Source organism: Mustela nigripes, chromosome 2 (genome assembly GCF_022355385.1).
Source record: "Mustela nigripes isolate SB6536 chromosome 2, MUSNIG.SB6536, whole genome shotgun sequence".
NCBI lineage: Eukaryota > Metazoa > Chordata > Mammalia > Carnivora > Mustelidae > Mustela > Mustela nigripes.
The window spans coordinates 79229516-79248478 of record NC_081558.1 but is presented as its reverse complement, the minus strand read 5'-3'; the positions used below and the strand labels follow the sequence as shown (position 1 = coordinate 79248478).

The following is an 18963-nucleotide window of genomic DNA, read 5'->3' as shown; positions in this document are numbered from 1 at the left end:
ATTGCTTTGTTGAACATTTGATAAATTTTCAATTTTATACAGAGCATGGAAGGCTTTTTTAAAATGAGAGAAAATAACTTGTTAGTAAAGTTATTTTGACCCTTTTCCTCCTTGCCTTCCTAGGATCCAAGATTCCATTCTCTTGATAGTAAACACAGAACTGGCCTACAGAGAAAATTCAGTGAGATCACTGGATTGCTGCCCACCTTTTTCTAGTGCATTCAGGGAGGTGAGTCAATCCCTGCCTTTTTTCTCCTACTGGGTTCCAGTGTATCAAAAAGGTCCCTGATTGAGCACAAACATCCAAGAACAGAGGCCTGACCACCTGTGTCCAGACCCTGCTAGATCCAGCTACAGGGGTGCATGCATCTAACTAGGACCCATCCTTGTGGAACTGGTGGGACCCTGGGGTTCTGAAGAGAAGTTCAGGAAGGCATGAGAGGTCTTCATGAAGGAGCCTCGTAAGTACTCAGAGGAGGATCAGAGCCCGTGCCAAACAGAGTGGGATTCTCTGAAGGGTTCAAGTACCCGAGGGATGTGTTACCAGGCTGAGTTATTAAACAGAATATCCATTTGGCAATTAAGATAAACCGGGCCTAACCAAGCTGGATCAAGAAAGGTAGCTCTCTAGGTGCAGTCAAGGAGGGGAAGAAAAATGTACATTCCCTGAGTGTCCACTAGGTGGCAGGCCCTTTCTTATACTAAGAGCTTAGGTGTCTGTTCTCAGGCATTTTTTCTGATATTCAGGTTTTTAAGAATCACGCGGAGGGCTGGTTAAAAAACACAGATTCTTGGGCTCCTTTCCAAAGCTCCCAATTTAGCATTCTGGGGTGGGGCCTGATATTCTGCATTTCTAATAAACTCCCGATGCCTCTAGGGCCACGGGTGGGGGCACTTTAAGCACCACCAAATGCATTGTTTCAGACTCTGGGAGAAAAAGAGGTGTGGGCAGCAGTAGGATGTGGTCCTCATGGCTGAGCAATCAGCTCGAACTGTGACAAAAACTCCAGGGAAGGTGTAGTGTGGAGATAGACGGGCGGCTTGGGGTCCCTCGCTGCTGGTTGGAAATGGTCTCTGGTACTTGAGCAGATTGTGGGTTCTATGGCAGAATGTTAGGACTCCAGAGCTCTCATTCCAGTTAAATGTGTTACCAGTTAATTTCTGTAGAATGGCTGTAGCAGGGAGAAGCCCAGTTATATGCAGATTAAAATGAAAGACTCAAACTGAAAACCAAACATTAACTATGTACCAAATATAAGCCAAAAGAAAAACATCAAGAGTTTTATAAAGCATGGATCAGTGATTCTCAAATTATTTGAACTGAAGGACCATTTAAAAAAAATATCTGGTCCATGATAGTGCTGTGCACAGTTCTTTGGCACAAGACTTTTACCTAGCTCTGGCCGCGCATGACTCACCAGGCAAGTTTGATAATTCTCGATTGCTCCAAACCCTGTTTAGGGAGGTGAGTCCACTGATGATGCGTTTGAATGTCAGCAGTAGTGCCACACTGCTGTAAAAGTTTCTAAAGCTCTACTGCATCAATAGAGAGGACTAATAACAATTTGTAGGAGGGTACCCACTCACAACCACATTTTGAGGTGTGCTGATCTGCACCGGCTAGATTGTGGACCTGAGAATGGGCTTGCTGTGGCACTTCGAGCAGGCAACTTACTCTTTCGGCTCTTGCACTGCAGGTCCTTAAGTTTCTGTATCCTTCAGGGCCATTTAGTTCTCATCAAGTCCATTTGGGGTCCTTGAAATGGGGCTACTTGGAGGTGCTTTTGGCCTTGATGCTATTGCTTCATGCTCAGACAACAAGGGTTATGTCCTTTCCAGGGTAGGCACTTAATGAACACGATGGGATGGATGCATGGAATGGTAGGCCAGGCCCGAGATATCAAGCATGCCAGGGGGCTTGACAGAGAGAGCCAGGAGGTACATGCCCGGCGTAAATGGGGATCCAAACAGAACTGTCCTCGCCGGAATTTTATACAGGTGGCAGACAAGCAGAGCAGATGGAGAAGAAGCACCTCCAAAAAGAAATAAGTGACTAATTGAGTTGTTTCTGTGGCCTCCCTGATGTCTCACGAAATATAGGTGTCCACTTTGAGTGAGTAAGATTCAGTTTATAAAGTCATGGGCCATGACAACATAGGCTTTCCCATGGCATTTTCATGATGAACCAAGCCATTGTCTCACGTTCACGCCAAGATGAAGAGTGTTTGTTACTCTAGAAACTGCCAGAGAGTTTTCCTTAGTTGTTTTCCTTTTAATACTAGAATCTTAAGGAAGGACTTTAATGTAATAATTATATTTTCTTATTTAAGAGTTCTCTGACTTTTAGTAAAGGAGAGCTGAATGAATGCAAAATGGATTAGCAACTCGAATCCACCCCAAAACATCATGTCCTAGCCTGTACTCACCTGGCCTCTTATTCTCCATTCCTTACCAAGCACACAGTGCAGCACAAGGAATTTATGTGACTTAATGATGCATAGCTAATAATACTGATCACAGTAATAATGAAAGCTGCTACTTAGAGAGCCCTTAGGACAGGTACTATATTAAATGTATGCTTAAATACATTATCTTTTTAAATTCCATCAATAATTACAGAAGTTTGCTCAAGGACAGAGTGGAAGGGTAGGATTCTAGCCGAAATTTGTGGTTTTAACCACAGCGCTTATAGATAGGGCCTTGAGTCCAAATAGACCCAAGGCTGTTTCTTTTTGCTTTCAATGTATAACAACAAAAGAAGTATACCATATTAGGAACTTTGGGTACTTAAGACCAAGATCTCTATAAATGGTAGAGACATAGGTGGAACCTATGAATGAATGAATGAACGAACAAACAAACGAGTGAACATGGGCACCAGCTGTAAATGAATCAAATTTAGTTTGTGACTTTCTTAGATCATGAGGACACTAATAGTTTCATGTTGGTATTTCACTAATAACCCAGGACTGATGTGGTTTTGATGCCAGCTCATAAAATCTGAAGATACAATCTTGGTTATAAATTCTAAAACGAAATCTCAATTATATCTCAAACAAATTTGCAGACACACACACACACACACACACACACACACATTTTTCTCTTATGCTCTTTAAAAAAAAAAAAAAAAGCTTATTTTGTTCTTTTTCTAAATATCCTTTTCAATTTCTCAAACCTCCCAAATAACAAAGGGGAAGGTAGTTCAAACACAAATCTTCCCAAAGAGAACATGTATAGTTTTGACTGCACTCAAATCAGAGCTCATGTCACTATTTTATTATTTTTAGGCAATCCTGTTTTCAACTGAAACAGTCTACACACTCAACTTCTTGGTTCAAATGGTAGTTCCAAGGAGTTTTTGATGTGTTTTCAAAAAAGTTAAAGTGCCAGCACTTTTTTGACAGGATAAATAAATCATGGTTTATGTTCCAGTTAGAACAGTATGCAAAAGTCTCTCATGGCTCATACATAGAAGTCTTTACAAACGTTCATTAATGTATGTTGGTGAGTAATAGCCAGATTTCCAAATACACAATTTAAAGATTTATGATGAGTCAAAATCCTTCAAAAAGACCTTATTTTCTCTCTAGGCTAAATTGAAAAAGTATGGAAAGTCACATGAATGTAGACATTTAAAAACACAAATGAATTTACAGAGCAACATTTTGGGGAGCCCTAAGACAATAAAGCGATCAGCACAAAGACATCTGTCGGGTGAGGCAACCTGAGGTAAAGACCAGTTAAATCTAATGCAATCAGGAACTTAGGCCAGTTTAACACATTTTTTATGAGGTGACAACCTCCTAACACCATAATCTTGCCTTTCAGGAAGATGACACAGGATTTAATGAGTAAAATAAAACAACTTGAAACCTCTCTTTTGAGCATGAATTGTCTATTTGGGTTAAAGGTAGTCTTTGAGATCCCATTAGCTGCTGGCACAATTGGGAAAAGAAATGTGCGTACACACACATACACACACACACACACTTCAAAGCAAGTAGCTACAGAACGATAGCAATGTCTGTTTCTACTCAGATGCAAAAACAGAGTTAAAGCCAAAACTAACAACCCTTCTGCTAATTAGAGAAATAAAAATGTCTTCTCCCCAAGTGTCCAACCCAACATGCAACTGAAATTAACTGCTTTCCTTTGGGACTCATTTATTTACGTTCAAAAGAAGATTGGGGGATAAAGAAGCCTTGCAAACACAACAGTTGGGGAAAACACATGGACACCATACATTGGAGTAAATGGAGCTGAGCACACAGCGACGACAGAAACTTTCTTTGCTTGTTGAAACACTGGATATTATGGTCTAATAGAAATCGGGTTACCTTTACATTTCTTCTCTTCCGTTTGGAAGGTCTGGGCACTTGCGATGCTCTGATCGTTCACATCGTCATGGTCCAGATGGAATATCGAGCTAGTCCAAGTGGCCTGGATGAGATGTGGTGACGACTGTTCATTTTTCAATGCGCTGCGCCTCTCCGCATGGCTCTTCCTATGGAGGCAGGCTTCAGACATTCCTACTAGCTTCCAGTCGTGTTCTCGGTCTGGACAGTGCTTTGGTTTGTCCCAGGCTGGAAGGCCATTTTCTGGAGGGTTGAAAAACACGAGATGACGAGCTGTTGGCATTGTCAAGATTTTGTTGAGTTGCAGTTTTGGAAGGCAAGTTGTTTCTCAATTCTTTGGGCTGACAGTGTTCACATGCACCTCCACTTGACGGCAGTGATAAGATGCAGAATTTGTCAGCCTTGGGCATTTAGCCACCACAGTTGGATTGCCTGTCGGAGTAATCAACACATTCCCCCTTATTTTTAGTGCCTAGAAAGACATTAGTTCCTCCATAGAAAGGCTGTACTTTCGCCAGCCAGGCTTCCACAGCAATGGCCCAAGAGCAAGTTTACATCAATTTATGTGACTGCTCAGACGAGCGTTTGAGGTCTTGAGGGTCAGGGCTGGCCAAGAACACTTTTTAGATCCTTAGGACATAAAACACCCAGGATTCAGCCTTGTTTGACTTGGGTTTTATCACAGGCTGACCTGAGGGGCACCCTGTTGCTTAAGTGGGACATGCTCACGTGGTTCCTCAGGGAGTGACAACTCAGTCCTCCCTACAACCTTCTACGCCTAATGGCCTGATACAAGGAGACTGGATCTTCAGATAGAAATTTGTAAATGGTTTCAGTGTAGCTCCAAATTGGTAATGATATCCAATGAAGGAAAGCAGACAGTGTTTTAGTTGGGGGAAGGGCAAATTTTAATAGCTCTAATGATAGAATGATAAGTCTTGAATCTCATTAGTTGAGGTATAGGGAGTGAATTATTCATGCATATTGTGGCGTTTTTTTTCTATTTAATTTATAGAGACTTGAAGATCTACCCTCTAGAAAACAAGAAGAAATGGAATAATATAATCTAATGCAATAGTATAATGTAAACTTTCTTACCCTAACCTTCCCTTGTGGCAAATTTTACTTCCCTGATTATTTTTACTGTACATGACTATAAGGTAGAGAGCAAAAATGAGCAGGCTAATGTATATATTTGTATATGTATATACATTAAAAAACATAGTCCATCTGGTCATCCATATTTCTAGAAATTCTTAGGCTACTGTCTGTCAAAATGAGAAATATAAAATATAACTAGAGTTCTACTTTTAAAGTGATCATATACAGTGATTGAAAGACTATAATTTATGTGTGAATTTTCCTTTCTGCTGAAATTACCAAAGAAGCAAAGATATCCATATTAGAGAGATGAGTCCATCTTGATCTGTGCATAGTATTGGAAATTTCAAGCTGTCTTTCCAACATTTAACATGACTTTTAAATTATTTAATGCAAGGGCTCAGAGGCCTTTAGGTTTTCGTCAACTCCCTCTGTAAATGACTAATTGTCTTTAGTTGTTGTTGGTTAGGATGATTTCTCTGAAAGTGTAATCTACTCTCAGTCACTTTGGAGGCTGCACTTGCCCTGTGAGTCTTCAGGTTAGTGTGTGGAAATTCGAATTCACATACACTCCCTTTCTACTCCACGAGGAGACTGTGAACAATGACTACAAAGTAATAATCAATCCATGATTTCTTTGTCGCCGTAAATGGAAATGCTGTAGCTTGAAATAACATGGCCAGGAGGCAATAAATCCATGCAAAAAAAAAAAAAATTCTATAATGTGACAGCTCTGGGATATAACATTTGATCTTATTCAGAGAAGAGCCCTGAATATTCACCCTATGCAAATGGCTATGCTAGGGACTGTGTGAGGTCATGAGTTCTTTCTCTTCAGAGATTATTTGGCATTATTCAATGCATGGTGAATCAAAAACCCTGGACTCAGCAATAGACAGCTACTGGTGCAATTACAGACACCTATTCTCCCTCTCCATTATAAGAAAGCAACAGATTAAAACCCTGGGATATTGTGTTGCATTTCAAATTAAACATATCTCTGTAGAATCCATTCAAGTTTATTACCCATGAGGGTCTGAGCTAAACCATGAGCCAAATATAAAGCTACTGAATGAAAGAGTTAATTCTGGGCCTAAAGAGATACACTTTAGGGGCACCTGGGTGGCTCAGTGGGTTAAAGCCTCTGCTTTCAGCTCAGGTCATGATCCCGGGGTCCTGGGATCGAGCCCCATGCCAGCCTCTCTGCTCCGCGGGAAGCCTGCTCAGCAGTAGCCTGCTTCTTCCTCTCTCTCTGCCTGCCTCTCTGCCTACTTGTGATCTCTACCTGTCAAATAAATAAATAAAATCTTTAAATTAAAAAAAAAAAAAAAGAGATACACTTTATTTCTACAGACATGCAAAGCCTTCGGACCCTGCACGTTTCTATGATGTTTTCTTTATTTTCAGGTACTCTTTTTAAATCCTCGGTAAACTGTATCCTGTAAAGCTCCATGTTAAGTAACGTTAAAGTTATCACACTATTTTGTAAAGCCCCCAACATTTTATTTTTCTGCAGAAATTCTTAAAATTTGATATTAACTTCCTTGGTGGAACAGAAATTAAGAAATATTGCCAAAGTCAGTAGTCACTGCTCCCCAGCCAAAGGAGCTCTAGTGGCCATGGGTGAGAGATGCTGAAGGGACTCCACCCAAGGGGACATTCCTCCTTAAAGCACAGCCTATTAAAGCTTGCTTAGCATGTCCCCAGAGCCAGCAAGAGCAAGTATTTTTTCTAAGCAAAGGAGGTTATGTTTGGGGTGAGGCAAGAGATAGGACTGACTTCTATTTTCCTAAGAAGAGAAGTTGAGATGGTTTTGGGGAAAGGGCTTCATTCATGGGAGGCATTTAAGGCTAATAATTACTGTCTGTAATTCCATTCATGATAATGATATTTGGCTGCTTAACTGGCAGGTTTATTGGTTGGGTCAGTGCCGGGAAACCAGTGGACTGAGAAGTCTTGACTGGGTCATGGGAAAGCTCAAGAGGATTTTATTTAAGGAGGATTCTTGATTCTTATCCTTCCAAGATGAGGAAGACACATACAGTTCCTATTCCATTCCCAGGAGGGATCAGATACCCACTATACAGAGCTCCTTAATTTCTGCCTACTGAGGATTCTTTTGTTGGTGAGAACTGTAAGTTACCTCCACATGTGTTTACTTGGCAGTACTGGTTTTTAAGGGTATCCTGCTATTATTCTATCTAATGCTTGTGTCTCTTGGTTCTCCCCAAACCTAAACGAATGAAGTGTTTCTTTGAAGACAGATTGAAGTATTAAAGATTAAGTCAGTGATTCCCAAACTTTGGTGAATGACAGTTACCTAAGGCACTACTAGAGAACACAGAAGACAAGGCCTATTGAAGTGGGATGGGCCTGGGGCATTTGTACCTTTACTAAGTTCTCCAGATGATTCTGACCCCCAAGAGAGTTTGAGATCCACAGGGTTAAGAAAATTGAAGGTAGGAAAACAAAGTTCTGGCAGGTTTCAGATTACGGCACAGTGTCCTTCTTAGGCTCTAATGTTTTTACACAGTCTTGAAGTAAATCCACTTTATAATTAAACAATTAATCAAAGTTTTGGGAATAACTGTGTGAAGATTTCAAAGTCAGATATTATGAAAAGATACTCAACATCAAAATCATCAGGGAAATGCAAATCAAAACTGCAATGAGATATCCCCTCACACTTGTCAGAAAGGTTAGAATAAAAAACACAAGAAACAACAAGTGTTGGTGAGGATGTGGAGAAAAAGAACCCTCATGCACGGTTGGTGGAAATGCAGACTGGTACAGTCACTGTGGAAAAGTGTATGGAGGTTCCTCAACAAACTAAAAATAGAATTGCCATATGATCCAGCAATTCCACTACTGGGTACTTACCTAAACAAAACACAAACACTTATTAGAGAAGATATAAGTACAATATATTACTTACAATAGCCAAGATACGGAAGCCGCCTAAGGGTTCATTAATAAATGAATGAATAAAGAAGTGGTGTGTATACGCACGCGCATGCACACACACACACACGGACACACACACACACGAGGAATATTACACAGCCACAAAAAGGACTGAGAGCTTGCCATTTGCAACAACACAGATGGACCTAGAGGATATTATGCTAAATGAAATAAATCAGAGAATGCAAACTGATGGTTGTCAGAGGAGAGAAGCGTGTAGGGTGGTGAAGGAGAATGGGAGGTTTCCAGTTATGGAATGAATGAGCCATGGGGATAAAAGGTACAGCACAGGGAATATAGTCATTTGTATTATAATAACATTGTGTAGTGACAGATGGGAGCTACACTTGTGGTGAACAGAGCAGAAAATGTAGATTTGTCAAATCACTATGTTGGACACGTGAAATTGATGTCACATTGTGTGTCAACTCTATTTCAATAAAAATGTCAGATATTAATTGGATGTTCTCTTATAGATTGGGGGTATGGATGTAAATAATGTTCACCTAAAAATTCTGTAGTCTGGGCATTACCCGGGACACAGTGTGCACAGTAGCAGAAATACATTTTTTTAAAAGGAGGAGTCTACAAATGATCATACCTTGTTATTCACATGAAGTATGAACCCTTTGCTCTTTAATGGATCCCAGCTAATACCTGGCTTTTAACACTTCATAATTCTAGGCATGAAGACAATTAGCCAATTTGTCAGTTATAATGCAAGTTAATAACAAAATTAAAGGAAATAACTAGATAGGGACATGTGAACTGCTACTAAAATACTTGTTTGTCAAGAGAGTTTGGAATTGAACGATTGGACTTGTCTTGTATAATTCTTTTGACTTTGCATGACACAACCCTGATCAAAAAAGTTACTTTCCAAAAACAAAGAAACCTAAATCTCATTAACATAACTACATACAGCCTATTTCTGGACATTTCACTAAATATGATAGAAAAGAAATCTGTCCATCAAAAAAGGGAGAATTATATGAAAATATTCAAGGATCTCAGGACACAAAAGCGAGCTGATACCTCAAAGACATGCTAAGGCAAAGGAAATAGGCTTATGACAAAGTGGTCAGAGAGGGTCAGCGGAGCGGGCTGGGATTTCATAGCACTCATTATAAGAGTGTTTAATTTGCATTAAAGGCCGTTAATATGAGGCATTGAGACCCCATACCACACTCTACATTAGGGGAATGTGTATACAATATACTTTGTAGAATTATCAGTGGATAGCTCAAGCTATTAGCATGATGTCTCTAATTTCCATTCTAATTTTTTACTGGGACCCGTAAGTTTTAGCTTTGCCAAATTCTCAGACTATGTGCTTAGCAACTGATTTTTATTGTGGAGTGGCGTGAAAGGTGAGACTAATGCTTGGCTGAGCGTTTACTAAGGGCCAAGTACTGAACTAGACAGTTTGATTCATCTTCATGGACATCCAGGAAGTCCAGAGTGAGACCCTGCTTGATTTACAAGGAACCTGAAAGTCAGAGAAAGCATGTTCTCTCATACCTTTTGTACTGTTAACAGATGCATTATTATTATTATTATTATTTTTTAAGATTTTATTTATTTATTTGACAGAGAGATCACAAGTAGGCAGAGAGGCAGGCAGAGAGAGAGGAGGAAGCAGGCTCCCTGCTGAGCAGAGAGCCCGGTGTGGGGCTCGATCCCAGGACCCTGGGATCATGACCTGAGCTGAATGCAGAGGCTTTAAACCACTGAGCCACCCAGGCGCCCCGCATTATCATTATTTGCCTTAGTTTGATAAGTAGCCATTAGCCTATTAATAGCTATCATTTTGTCAGTTCTTTAAAGTTCTTTATCAATCTGTTTATTGTCCCCTTTAATTTTCTCAGTTACTCATTTATATTCGCAACGGGTCTGCCTGCTTTTGCTCTGAGCCATCTACAACCCATTCTTCACAGAGCAGCCAGAGTGAGCTTTGAAAGTACATTTCAGAACATGTCTCTGGTGCTTACAATCTTCTGATGACTTCCCATCAATATTGGAATGAGGTCCTAAGGCCTTACTGTAGCCTGAAATGCTCCAAGGGATTTATCCCTAGTCCATTCCACTGAGCCTCTGTCCGGTGGCTCAGCCCCTTGCTTTCTCTCCTCTGCCCTTGTTACTCATTCTCCCAATAATCCGGTAACTTTACCGAGAGAAATCTACTTCTTAGACACAGACTCGGTGCCTATTTTCTTATCCAAAAGCCACTGGTGAGCTTTAAGGAGAACTCAAAACTATGAAACCAATTCAATGTAGATTTTCTACTACTACTATATCTTCTCAAAACTGCAGGAGAAAAATGAAAAGTTTGGCTTTTTAGAGGCAGGATAGGATAAGAATCTGGGCTCTTCTAGTCAAGGTTCAAATTCTGGCTTTGGCATTTATCAGCTGTGTGACTTTGGTCAAATCGCTCTACCTCTTTGGATCTCCCTCCAGAATATCTCTAATATTTATCTCCATCTCCTTTGTAAGGAAAGAACTCAGCACATTTTCCTTGTATTATGTCAATGGTATCCACACTTTTCTCCCCCCCTCTATTGGACTCTGATCAACTTCTCCATCTCTCAGTTCCCACAGCTCGAAGCATATAACAGGGTCTGAATAAATATTACTTGGAAACAGTCGAACATAATATAGACAGGTCAAAATACTCGGGAAGCTAAACAGAGCGCACATGGACTTTGAGCTATCCAGGAATTTCTATGCATCGAGCAATAATGTGGTCAGTAGGCCAAAACTGGTTTGCATCACCGTTCTGCAACAAAGGGAGCTTGGCCATAACTAGATGCTGCAGCACGGCCTGAGCTGTGTTCTATGCCCAGAGAAGACAGGAAGAGCAGCTAGATGACTCTGCTCCTCCCAGTCCTCAGACAGCATAAACCCGCCATTTTTTACTCTGGCATTTTTCTCCCATGAAACGCATCTTTTAAATGACAGGTGTGGTGAGAGCTTCACACGGGACACCAGAGTATGACTTGTGGGTGTCTCAATGCCACCATTTGAGACCCTCTCACATAGTAATATCCTCTCGTCATCTGGGATGGGTGAGCCAGTCACCAGAGGGCAAGCTGCTGGCTTGCTTGTTGGTACCCTGGGATCCTCCAGGATGGCTTTGCCTGGCCTGGAAATCTCCAAGAGGGGCCCAGGCTGCAGTGTCTCCCTTGCCAGTGGTATTCTGAAGGCCTTCAGGGCAGCGCTTGCTTAGTGGAAGCCATGAGACTTATGAATTTGGAATATTTGGGGGAGATTTCTCCCAAATCAGAGAAAAGTCAAATTGTTGACTATTTTTTTTTATTTTTTATAAACATTTATTTTTATCCCCAGGGGTACAGGTCTGTGAATCACCAGGTTTACACACTTCACAGCACTCACCAAAGCACATACCCTCCCCAATGTCCATAATCCCACCCCCTTCTCCCAAACCCCCTTCCCCCAGCAACCCTCAGTTTGTTTTGTGAGATTAAGAGTCACTTATGGTTTGTCTCCCTCACAATCCCATCTTGTTTCATTTATTCTTCTCCTACCCACTTAAGCCCCCATGTTGCATCACCACTTCCTCATATCAGGGAGATCATATGATAGTTGTCTTTCTCTGCTTGACTTATTTTGCTAAGCATGATACGCTCTAGTTCCATCCATGTTGTCGCAAATCAGGGAAATACAAATCAAAACCACAATGAGATATCACCTCACACCAGTCAGAATGGCTAAAATAAACAAGTCAGGAAATGACAGATGCTGGCGAGGATGCGGAGAAAGGGGAACCCTCCTACACTGTTGGTGGGAATGCAAGCTGGTGCAGCCACTCTGGAAAACAGCATGGAGGTTCCTCAAAATGTTGAAAGTAGAACTGCCCTATGACCCAGCAATTGCACTACTGGGTATTTACCCTAAAGATACAAACGTAGTGATCCAAAGGGGCACGTGCACCCGAATGTTTATAGCAGCAATGTCCACAATAGCCAAACTATGGAAAGAATCTAGATGTCCATCAACAGATGAATGGATCAAGAAGATGTGGTATATATACACAATGGAATACTATGCAGCCATCAAAAGAAATGAAATCTTGCCATTTGTTGACTATTTTTGAAGGAAATTCACTATTACTATTTTCAAGGATTGTGAGGGAAGGGTTACATGACTACTGAGTCTCATGAGTAAACTAGAGTGAAAATCCCTCACAGCGTTGGTGTTAAGAGTACAAGTGCTGACATATACACAAGGTCTACCACTAAGCAGAAATACCGTGAGTTCTCAAAGTGTTGCCTTCCTGTTTTACACCAAGTACTACAGAGAGTAGTACTTCACAAATCCACAATTCTCAGTGCGTGCGAAGGAACCTGGAGGATCCATCCTCATACTCCCTCCTTCTCTCAACCTACACGAACAGTATGAACCACCCTCTCCCTACCTCTGGCTCAGCCTGGGATCTAGCTGCACAGCTGCCTTTAGTCTAGTCAGTGGTGAGTTCTTCTTCCTCTGAAAAATATTTATTATTTGTTCCAATAATGTGTAATCACACGTTGCTTCTGAGATCTTATTGATGTATGTTGCATTCCCAATATGAAGACCCGGATGGCCCTTGACACTGACCAAAGCTTCTACGTTGGTATTCTCTACAAAGTAAACCTGCAAAATGGAGTAGAATGTTCTGGTCATTGTGGGACACAGCGGGTGTGGATCACAGCTGGGGAGCAGCCTTCCAGGCTACTGGCTTCTACAGGAATTATGACTAAGGAGGATGAGAAGGAAAGGAAACTATATTTATTATTAGGCACAAGGTACTTTATGTGCACAAAAATAGTAATAATAATAATGACAGCTAAACTTTCCAAGCACTTACTATGTGCCAGCCTAGGCAGACAAGGCACCATAAATAAAAATTACTATTAACTGAGGACCTACTATGTGCCAAGTAGAATCCTAAGTGATTTTCATACATTATCTAACTTGCATTCCAGTACCAAGAGATGGGTATCTTTCCTGTCATTTTAAGCATGGAGGGAAGTTATCGGATTCCTGTTTCTATTTAGAAGATGTTATAGAATATGTAATTATACATTCAACTGTTTCGATCAATGAGCTCATTGGTAGTTGGGACCATGGCTTGTTTGCATTGCTTGTTTGCCCCAGGGGGTGGCACAAGCCCGGGCACATGAGTGAATGTACATTCTCTTGCGTGGAACTGAATTAAACTCAGCCACTCTCCACTTCCCCCTCCTGCCCCTCCACAGCCTGGTGGGAAATAGGAAATAGTGAAAGAATTCTTTTCCCCTTTGTGCTTGCTCTGTCTTCTTCCTGCTCAGCTAAGTGCCATTTCTCAGGATCTTCTCTTTGTCCCCAGGCTGTTTCCCCAAAATTTCTCTCCTTACTTCCTATCCTTTCCCAGTGCCATGTATCTAAGGATATTTCAAGATCTGGACCAGAGGTCTCTAAGGAAACTAGACTGTGGGGTTTGAGAAGACAATGGTAGCCTTTTATTTGTATTTTATTTGAAAATTTAAACAGAAATTAAGCTTTACTAGCATTGCATTTATGAGTGTGTAGAATGAATGAATGGATGGACGGAGTACTGAGAGCCATGATATGTGCTCAAATCTTCCAGTCAAGGTGTACTCATGTGCTGCTTTACTCCTGAAACTTTATAAATGAGGATCTATTGAGGCCTGCTCAGCCTTTGGTTACATGAAATGCATCCTCAGGAATATCTTCTTGTAAGCAAAGTCTGGCAAAATTAACCTCTTTGTTCAGATAGGCTGCCTTCCATTGCTATATGGTTTTCTCTTTCATTTACAGAGCACCTGCCTATTGATTTTCCCTTTTGTTGAGACTGGACTTCTCTGCCCCTGTGCACAGGTGAACTTAAGTTTGTTATCACAGAGGGTTTCTCTTGTTTCATTGGCAGGGATTCTCAGTCCATTAAGTGAGTGAGATCTGGGAGCTGCTAAGAGAGAAGCAAATCTTTTTCTTATCTGGAGCTCCCGCGTCTCCAGTTTTCCTGTATATTTCATTAGGCAATCATTATCCAAATGAAAAACAATCATCATAGCTATAGAAACCTCAAATAGTTATTCTGAAACTAGAAACTACAATGATAACCTCTTGATAAGTGAAAACCATGTGGGAGGTTGGGGTACCAGGTGGTGGGTATTATAGAGGGCACGGATTGCATGGAGCACTGGGTGTGGTAAAAAAATAATGAATACTGTTTTTCTGAAAGTAAATAAATTGAAAAAATTAAAAAAAAAAAAAACAAAACCGAAAAAAAAATTAAAGCATGCTATTTGCATACCAAAAAAAATTTTTTAAAAAAGTGTATGTTTAGAACCTTTAAATGGGGTGCACGTTAATCCATTTTAAAGCTTAGCTAAAAGAAAATTAAACACAGAACAACAAAACGTGTGTTTCAAGATTACAGTGAAGGGGCGCCTGGGTGGCTCAGTGGGTTAAAGCCTCTGCCTTCGGCTAAGGTCGTGATCCCAGGGTTCTGGGATTGAGCCCCGCATAGGGCTCTCTGCTCAGCGGGGAGCCTGCTTCCTCCACTCTCTCTGCCTGCCTCTCTGCCTACTTGTGACCTCTGTCTGTCAAATTTAAAAAAAAAAAAATCACAGTGGAATCACCACGTGGAGTGGTCGTGTGTGAACACACGTCAGTGGCCAGGTTCATGAGCAACATCTTACAAATATTTAACCACATAGGAACAAGCCGCCTGCTGGAACACTGGCCAAAGGCCCCAGAGACCTGGAAGGTACTTTCCAGAGGACACAGTGGAATCCTCCCCTAGGAACGGTCATTTGGTTTTCCATAATTCATACTGGATTTAATCAGAAAACTGTCAGGTCGGATGACATAAACTTTGAGGTAATTACTCTAAAGGCCACAGAGATTCCATTTAGGATATTAGACAAACTACAGCTGTAGCAAAACATTCATATTAAAGGACCACAAATGCACATAAAAGGGAGCAGATGTTTACTGCCAGGATTAGATTTCTCCTGGACGAAAGTTCAGATTATCATGTTTATTCTTGTTGCCAGTCTGAACCCACATTAAAAAAAAAAAAAAAAAAAAAAAAAGGTAGTCTGTAAGACTGTCCCCATTTTATGTTTCCAAGCTTGAAATACCTCTTCCCAGGGTAGGAAATACATGTGAGTCTTTTCTAACTTTGCAACCTGGTACTGGAGCACAATTTGTGGATGAAGAACAGATTGAGATTTATAATTCCTCAAATAAAAAGATAAAATGTGCCTCTTGGTTAATCAGATAGATTTATTTTATAGACACACTGAAAATACTTGGCAGCAAGGCACACTTAGTCTTTCAATAAATTAAACTCCAGGGCTAACAAAATGGACAAAAAGAGATGCTGGTATTAAATAAAGTAGAATAACATAGAGGGTGAGGGATGGACCTTTCTCTGAGTTTTCACAGAATCTCACTATCATTGTCCATATTTTTCTGTGAAAATAAGCAGGATCAAGATCAGTATAGCTATTTCTTTCACTTAGGGGGAAACATTTCAATCTGGAGAAGTTTGATTTTTCCCTTTGTTGAGGAATAGCCGCCCTGCCACAATACGCACACCTTCCTTACACTTGGTTAGGACAGCAGGCAAGATTTTTTACACAGTGATGACTGCTTGAAAGCAGGTGCTTTGGGGGGGATGTTTTCAGGCCCCTTGAACACTATTAAATACATAAAAATTTATTTCATTAAATAGGACCCAGTGGTACAGCCCAACGCCACGCGGGGTATGTCATATTCCCTGGAGGGTCTGGCTGAGTGCCTGTCCCTCCCGGGTCCTGTCCGAGGGGCAGAAATGAAAGGGAGAATTGAATTTTTTTCTACCTGCCTATCTGGTGAAAGAAAATTGAGCAGTGCAGATGGGTCAAATTGCTTGGTGGAATCTCTTCTACAGTGTTTTCACAGTGCAAGAAAATCAAGAGAAGTAGGTGGGATTTCTATGTCATTTTAACACCTTTTTGGGGTTTTTTCCTTAAACTTCTCGATTGCTTAAAATACCTCCAGTAAGGCTAGGGCTAGGTGTGTGGGGCAATGAATTCCTGCAGGCCTGCCCTTTTCCAGCCTGTCTGTCCCCAATGAGGGCCACTTGTGCTCCCGTGGCCCCTCAGTCCTCAGATGGCTCATGAGTATCTCTAACTGTGGTCCAGGGACCTGCTGCATCTGCGTTCCCTGGGAGCTCGTTAGAAGGGATGAATCAGAATCTACGTATTAATGAGATCTTCAGGTGATTCCCAAGCACACGGATGTTTGAGATTCTCTCTTCCAGGGGCAGAGTCTCCATGGAAGTAGATAGAATTTGTTACATGTGGGGTTACTCAATTGAAACTTTGGTGCAATTTAATATTTACTATGTAGAAGTTTTTCTATTCAGGAATCAGAGGGGAAAATAGTGTTTGATGGTTGCAGGTTAGGGAAATTAAAGGAAGTGCCTTTAATGTCTTTACTTCCTAAATGGTTAGTTGGTAAATGTGGTATGCCAGATTGAAAAATCCAAACACTAAGATTCCTGTTTAGAATTTCACCTTTCTTCAGGTTTTCTTTTCTAGAAACATCCAACAAAATAATCAAAGTAAAAGCTAACATATATGCCAGACACCTGTTCTGAGCATTTTACATTTAACTCTATGAGACAGAAATATTATCCTGATTTTTCAGATGAGTAAACTAGGGCACAGGGAGGTTAAACAACTTGCCCAAGGTCACACAGTAGTAAATAATAAAGTCAGGATCCATACCCAAGAAGGTCTACCTGACTTTGCCATATCTCTACCTGTTTATGGCAAAGTCAACACCACGGGACTTAGATGATCACTTCAGGCTGAAGAACTAAATCCTGTTGGTGAAAATATGTAGTTAGAGGCTTCAAATAAAGAGACAAAAGCTCAAAGAGTTCACTTTCTTGCTCAAAGTCACCCAGATGGGCAAAAAGGTGAGGTGGGTCTTTGGATTCTTTGTCCCACTGTCCTTTAACTGAAAACACATGTTTTTAAGTATACAACAATGATTTATTGCTCAATCTCAATGCTGGTTCAAATTCTGACATTTTCACTCTATACCTCAAACATTAAGAGCTGTTCTTCTAATTAAAAAAATTTTTTTCCAGTAAATTTACCAAACAAGAGACAGCTGTGCATGAGTGATTCTGTCTCCCCCACTGACTGCTGCTGCTGACTCTTCAAAAGTTTGTGTTTATAGTGGTATGGGCTCTGCCTCCAAGTGGCCCAAGAACTTACAAAGAAGGCAAAACCCAACCAACCAACCAAACAAACAAACCATTGAAACGACCAAGGTAAGGAAGAATTGCTTTGCTTCCTAAGCTGCCCATCCAGAAGATTAAAAGATCACCAAATAATTTAGAACGGACAAAAGGATCATTTCATTTTGAGTTTATATTATTGAGAGCCAACCCTGAGAGAGGGTCTGCTATGTGCCAGGTAAGGTACAGGCTATGTTTCATTCATTCATTACAACGATGCAGTGAGGGAGATGCTGTTCTTAGCCCCGCTTCATAGATGAGGAATCTTTGGTTGAGAGAACTAAAGAGGTTGCCCAAAGTACAGGTAGTAAATGGGCAGTTGTTCTCACACCCTTTATGCTACATGCCACAGATGAAGCAGTTGTAGGCCAGTGAATAAAGCATTTGTGCAGAGTCACAAAGCCAGCTTAAAGGGCAGTGCTATGCCCAGAATCTTCCTCAGGATGCGCCAAGCTGCCTTGATGACAAATGGGAAATCCTATTGGAATTATTCATCTTTTAGCATGAATATTACTTTGAGAGAGGCTCATCTATTTCCTCAGGAAACATGGCTTCAGCAAACAAAATCTCTTCTCACAAAGAATGGAGGCAAAGGCATATTGCTTTTGAAACGTAGGAAGGACACTACGTTCAAATGAACAGGCTTATCTGATTTCAGCAATGGTCTGAGAACACCAATGCTTGGGAACTTGAAAGTCATGATCATTGGGGGAAAAATAAAAGCCACAGCTTGAGATACAAACACTTTTCAGCTTTATGAAAGTCTGGCTTATGACCAAATAATAACCAAAAGAAGAAGCAATATTGTGCTGTTAGCAATTACCCTGTTGTCTGGGACATGTCTGCAGATGACAGCTTCTTGCAGAGGGAACTGTGCTCCCAATGTGGGGGTGTCTCTGCAACCCGAACATGGCCCGTTCTCTTGTGCGTTCTCATTGGAACACTCATTTAGGACAACGTGGCACAGTAAGTGGAAGGTGTCATAAAATGATTCCAGCTTGCTCCCTCAGGCAACATGGGCAGTTTACTTCTTGGGGCTGCCTTGTCTACCACCGTCTCCCTTTTAGAAATACGTTTGCCTGGAAGAGGAACACCGTGGGGACGAGGCAGGAACTCACCAAAGAGAGGAAGATGCTCTGGAAGAAAAACCCCGTGCCTTGCACATTACCTCCGTCTGAGGGTTTTATTAGGTGGATCGATATAGTGTCTCAGAAAGAGAGACAGAGTCTGAAGTGA

General features: G+C 41.1%; 1 protein-coding gene across 11 annotated transcripts in view; it reads right to left on the bottom strand.

Moving 5' to 3' along the window:
- Positions 1-18963, bottom strand: part of THRB (thyroid hormone receptor beta) — a 398126-nt gene that overhangs the window by 63866 nt on the left and 315297 nt on the right. For 10 of the 11 annotated variants that reach the window (XM_059390840.1, XM_059390848.1, XM_059390839.1 and 7 more), the window contains one exon: positions 4341-4601. The exons of the other annotated variant lie outside the window; for it this stretch is intronic. In XM_059390840.1, coding sequence (XP_059246823.1) covers positions 4341-4601 — 261 coding nt within the window. The remainder of the gene's footprint in view (positions 1-4340; positions 4602-18963) is intronic. 11 annotated transcript variants of the gene reach the window in all.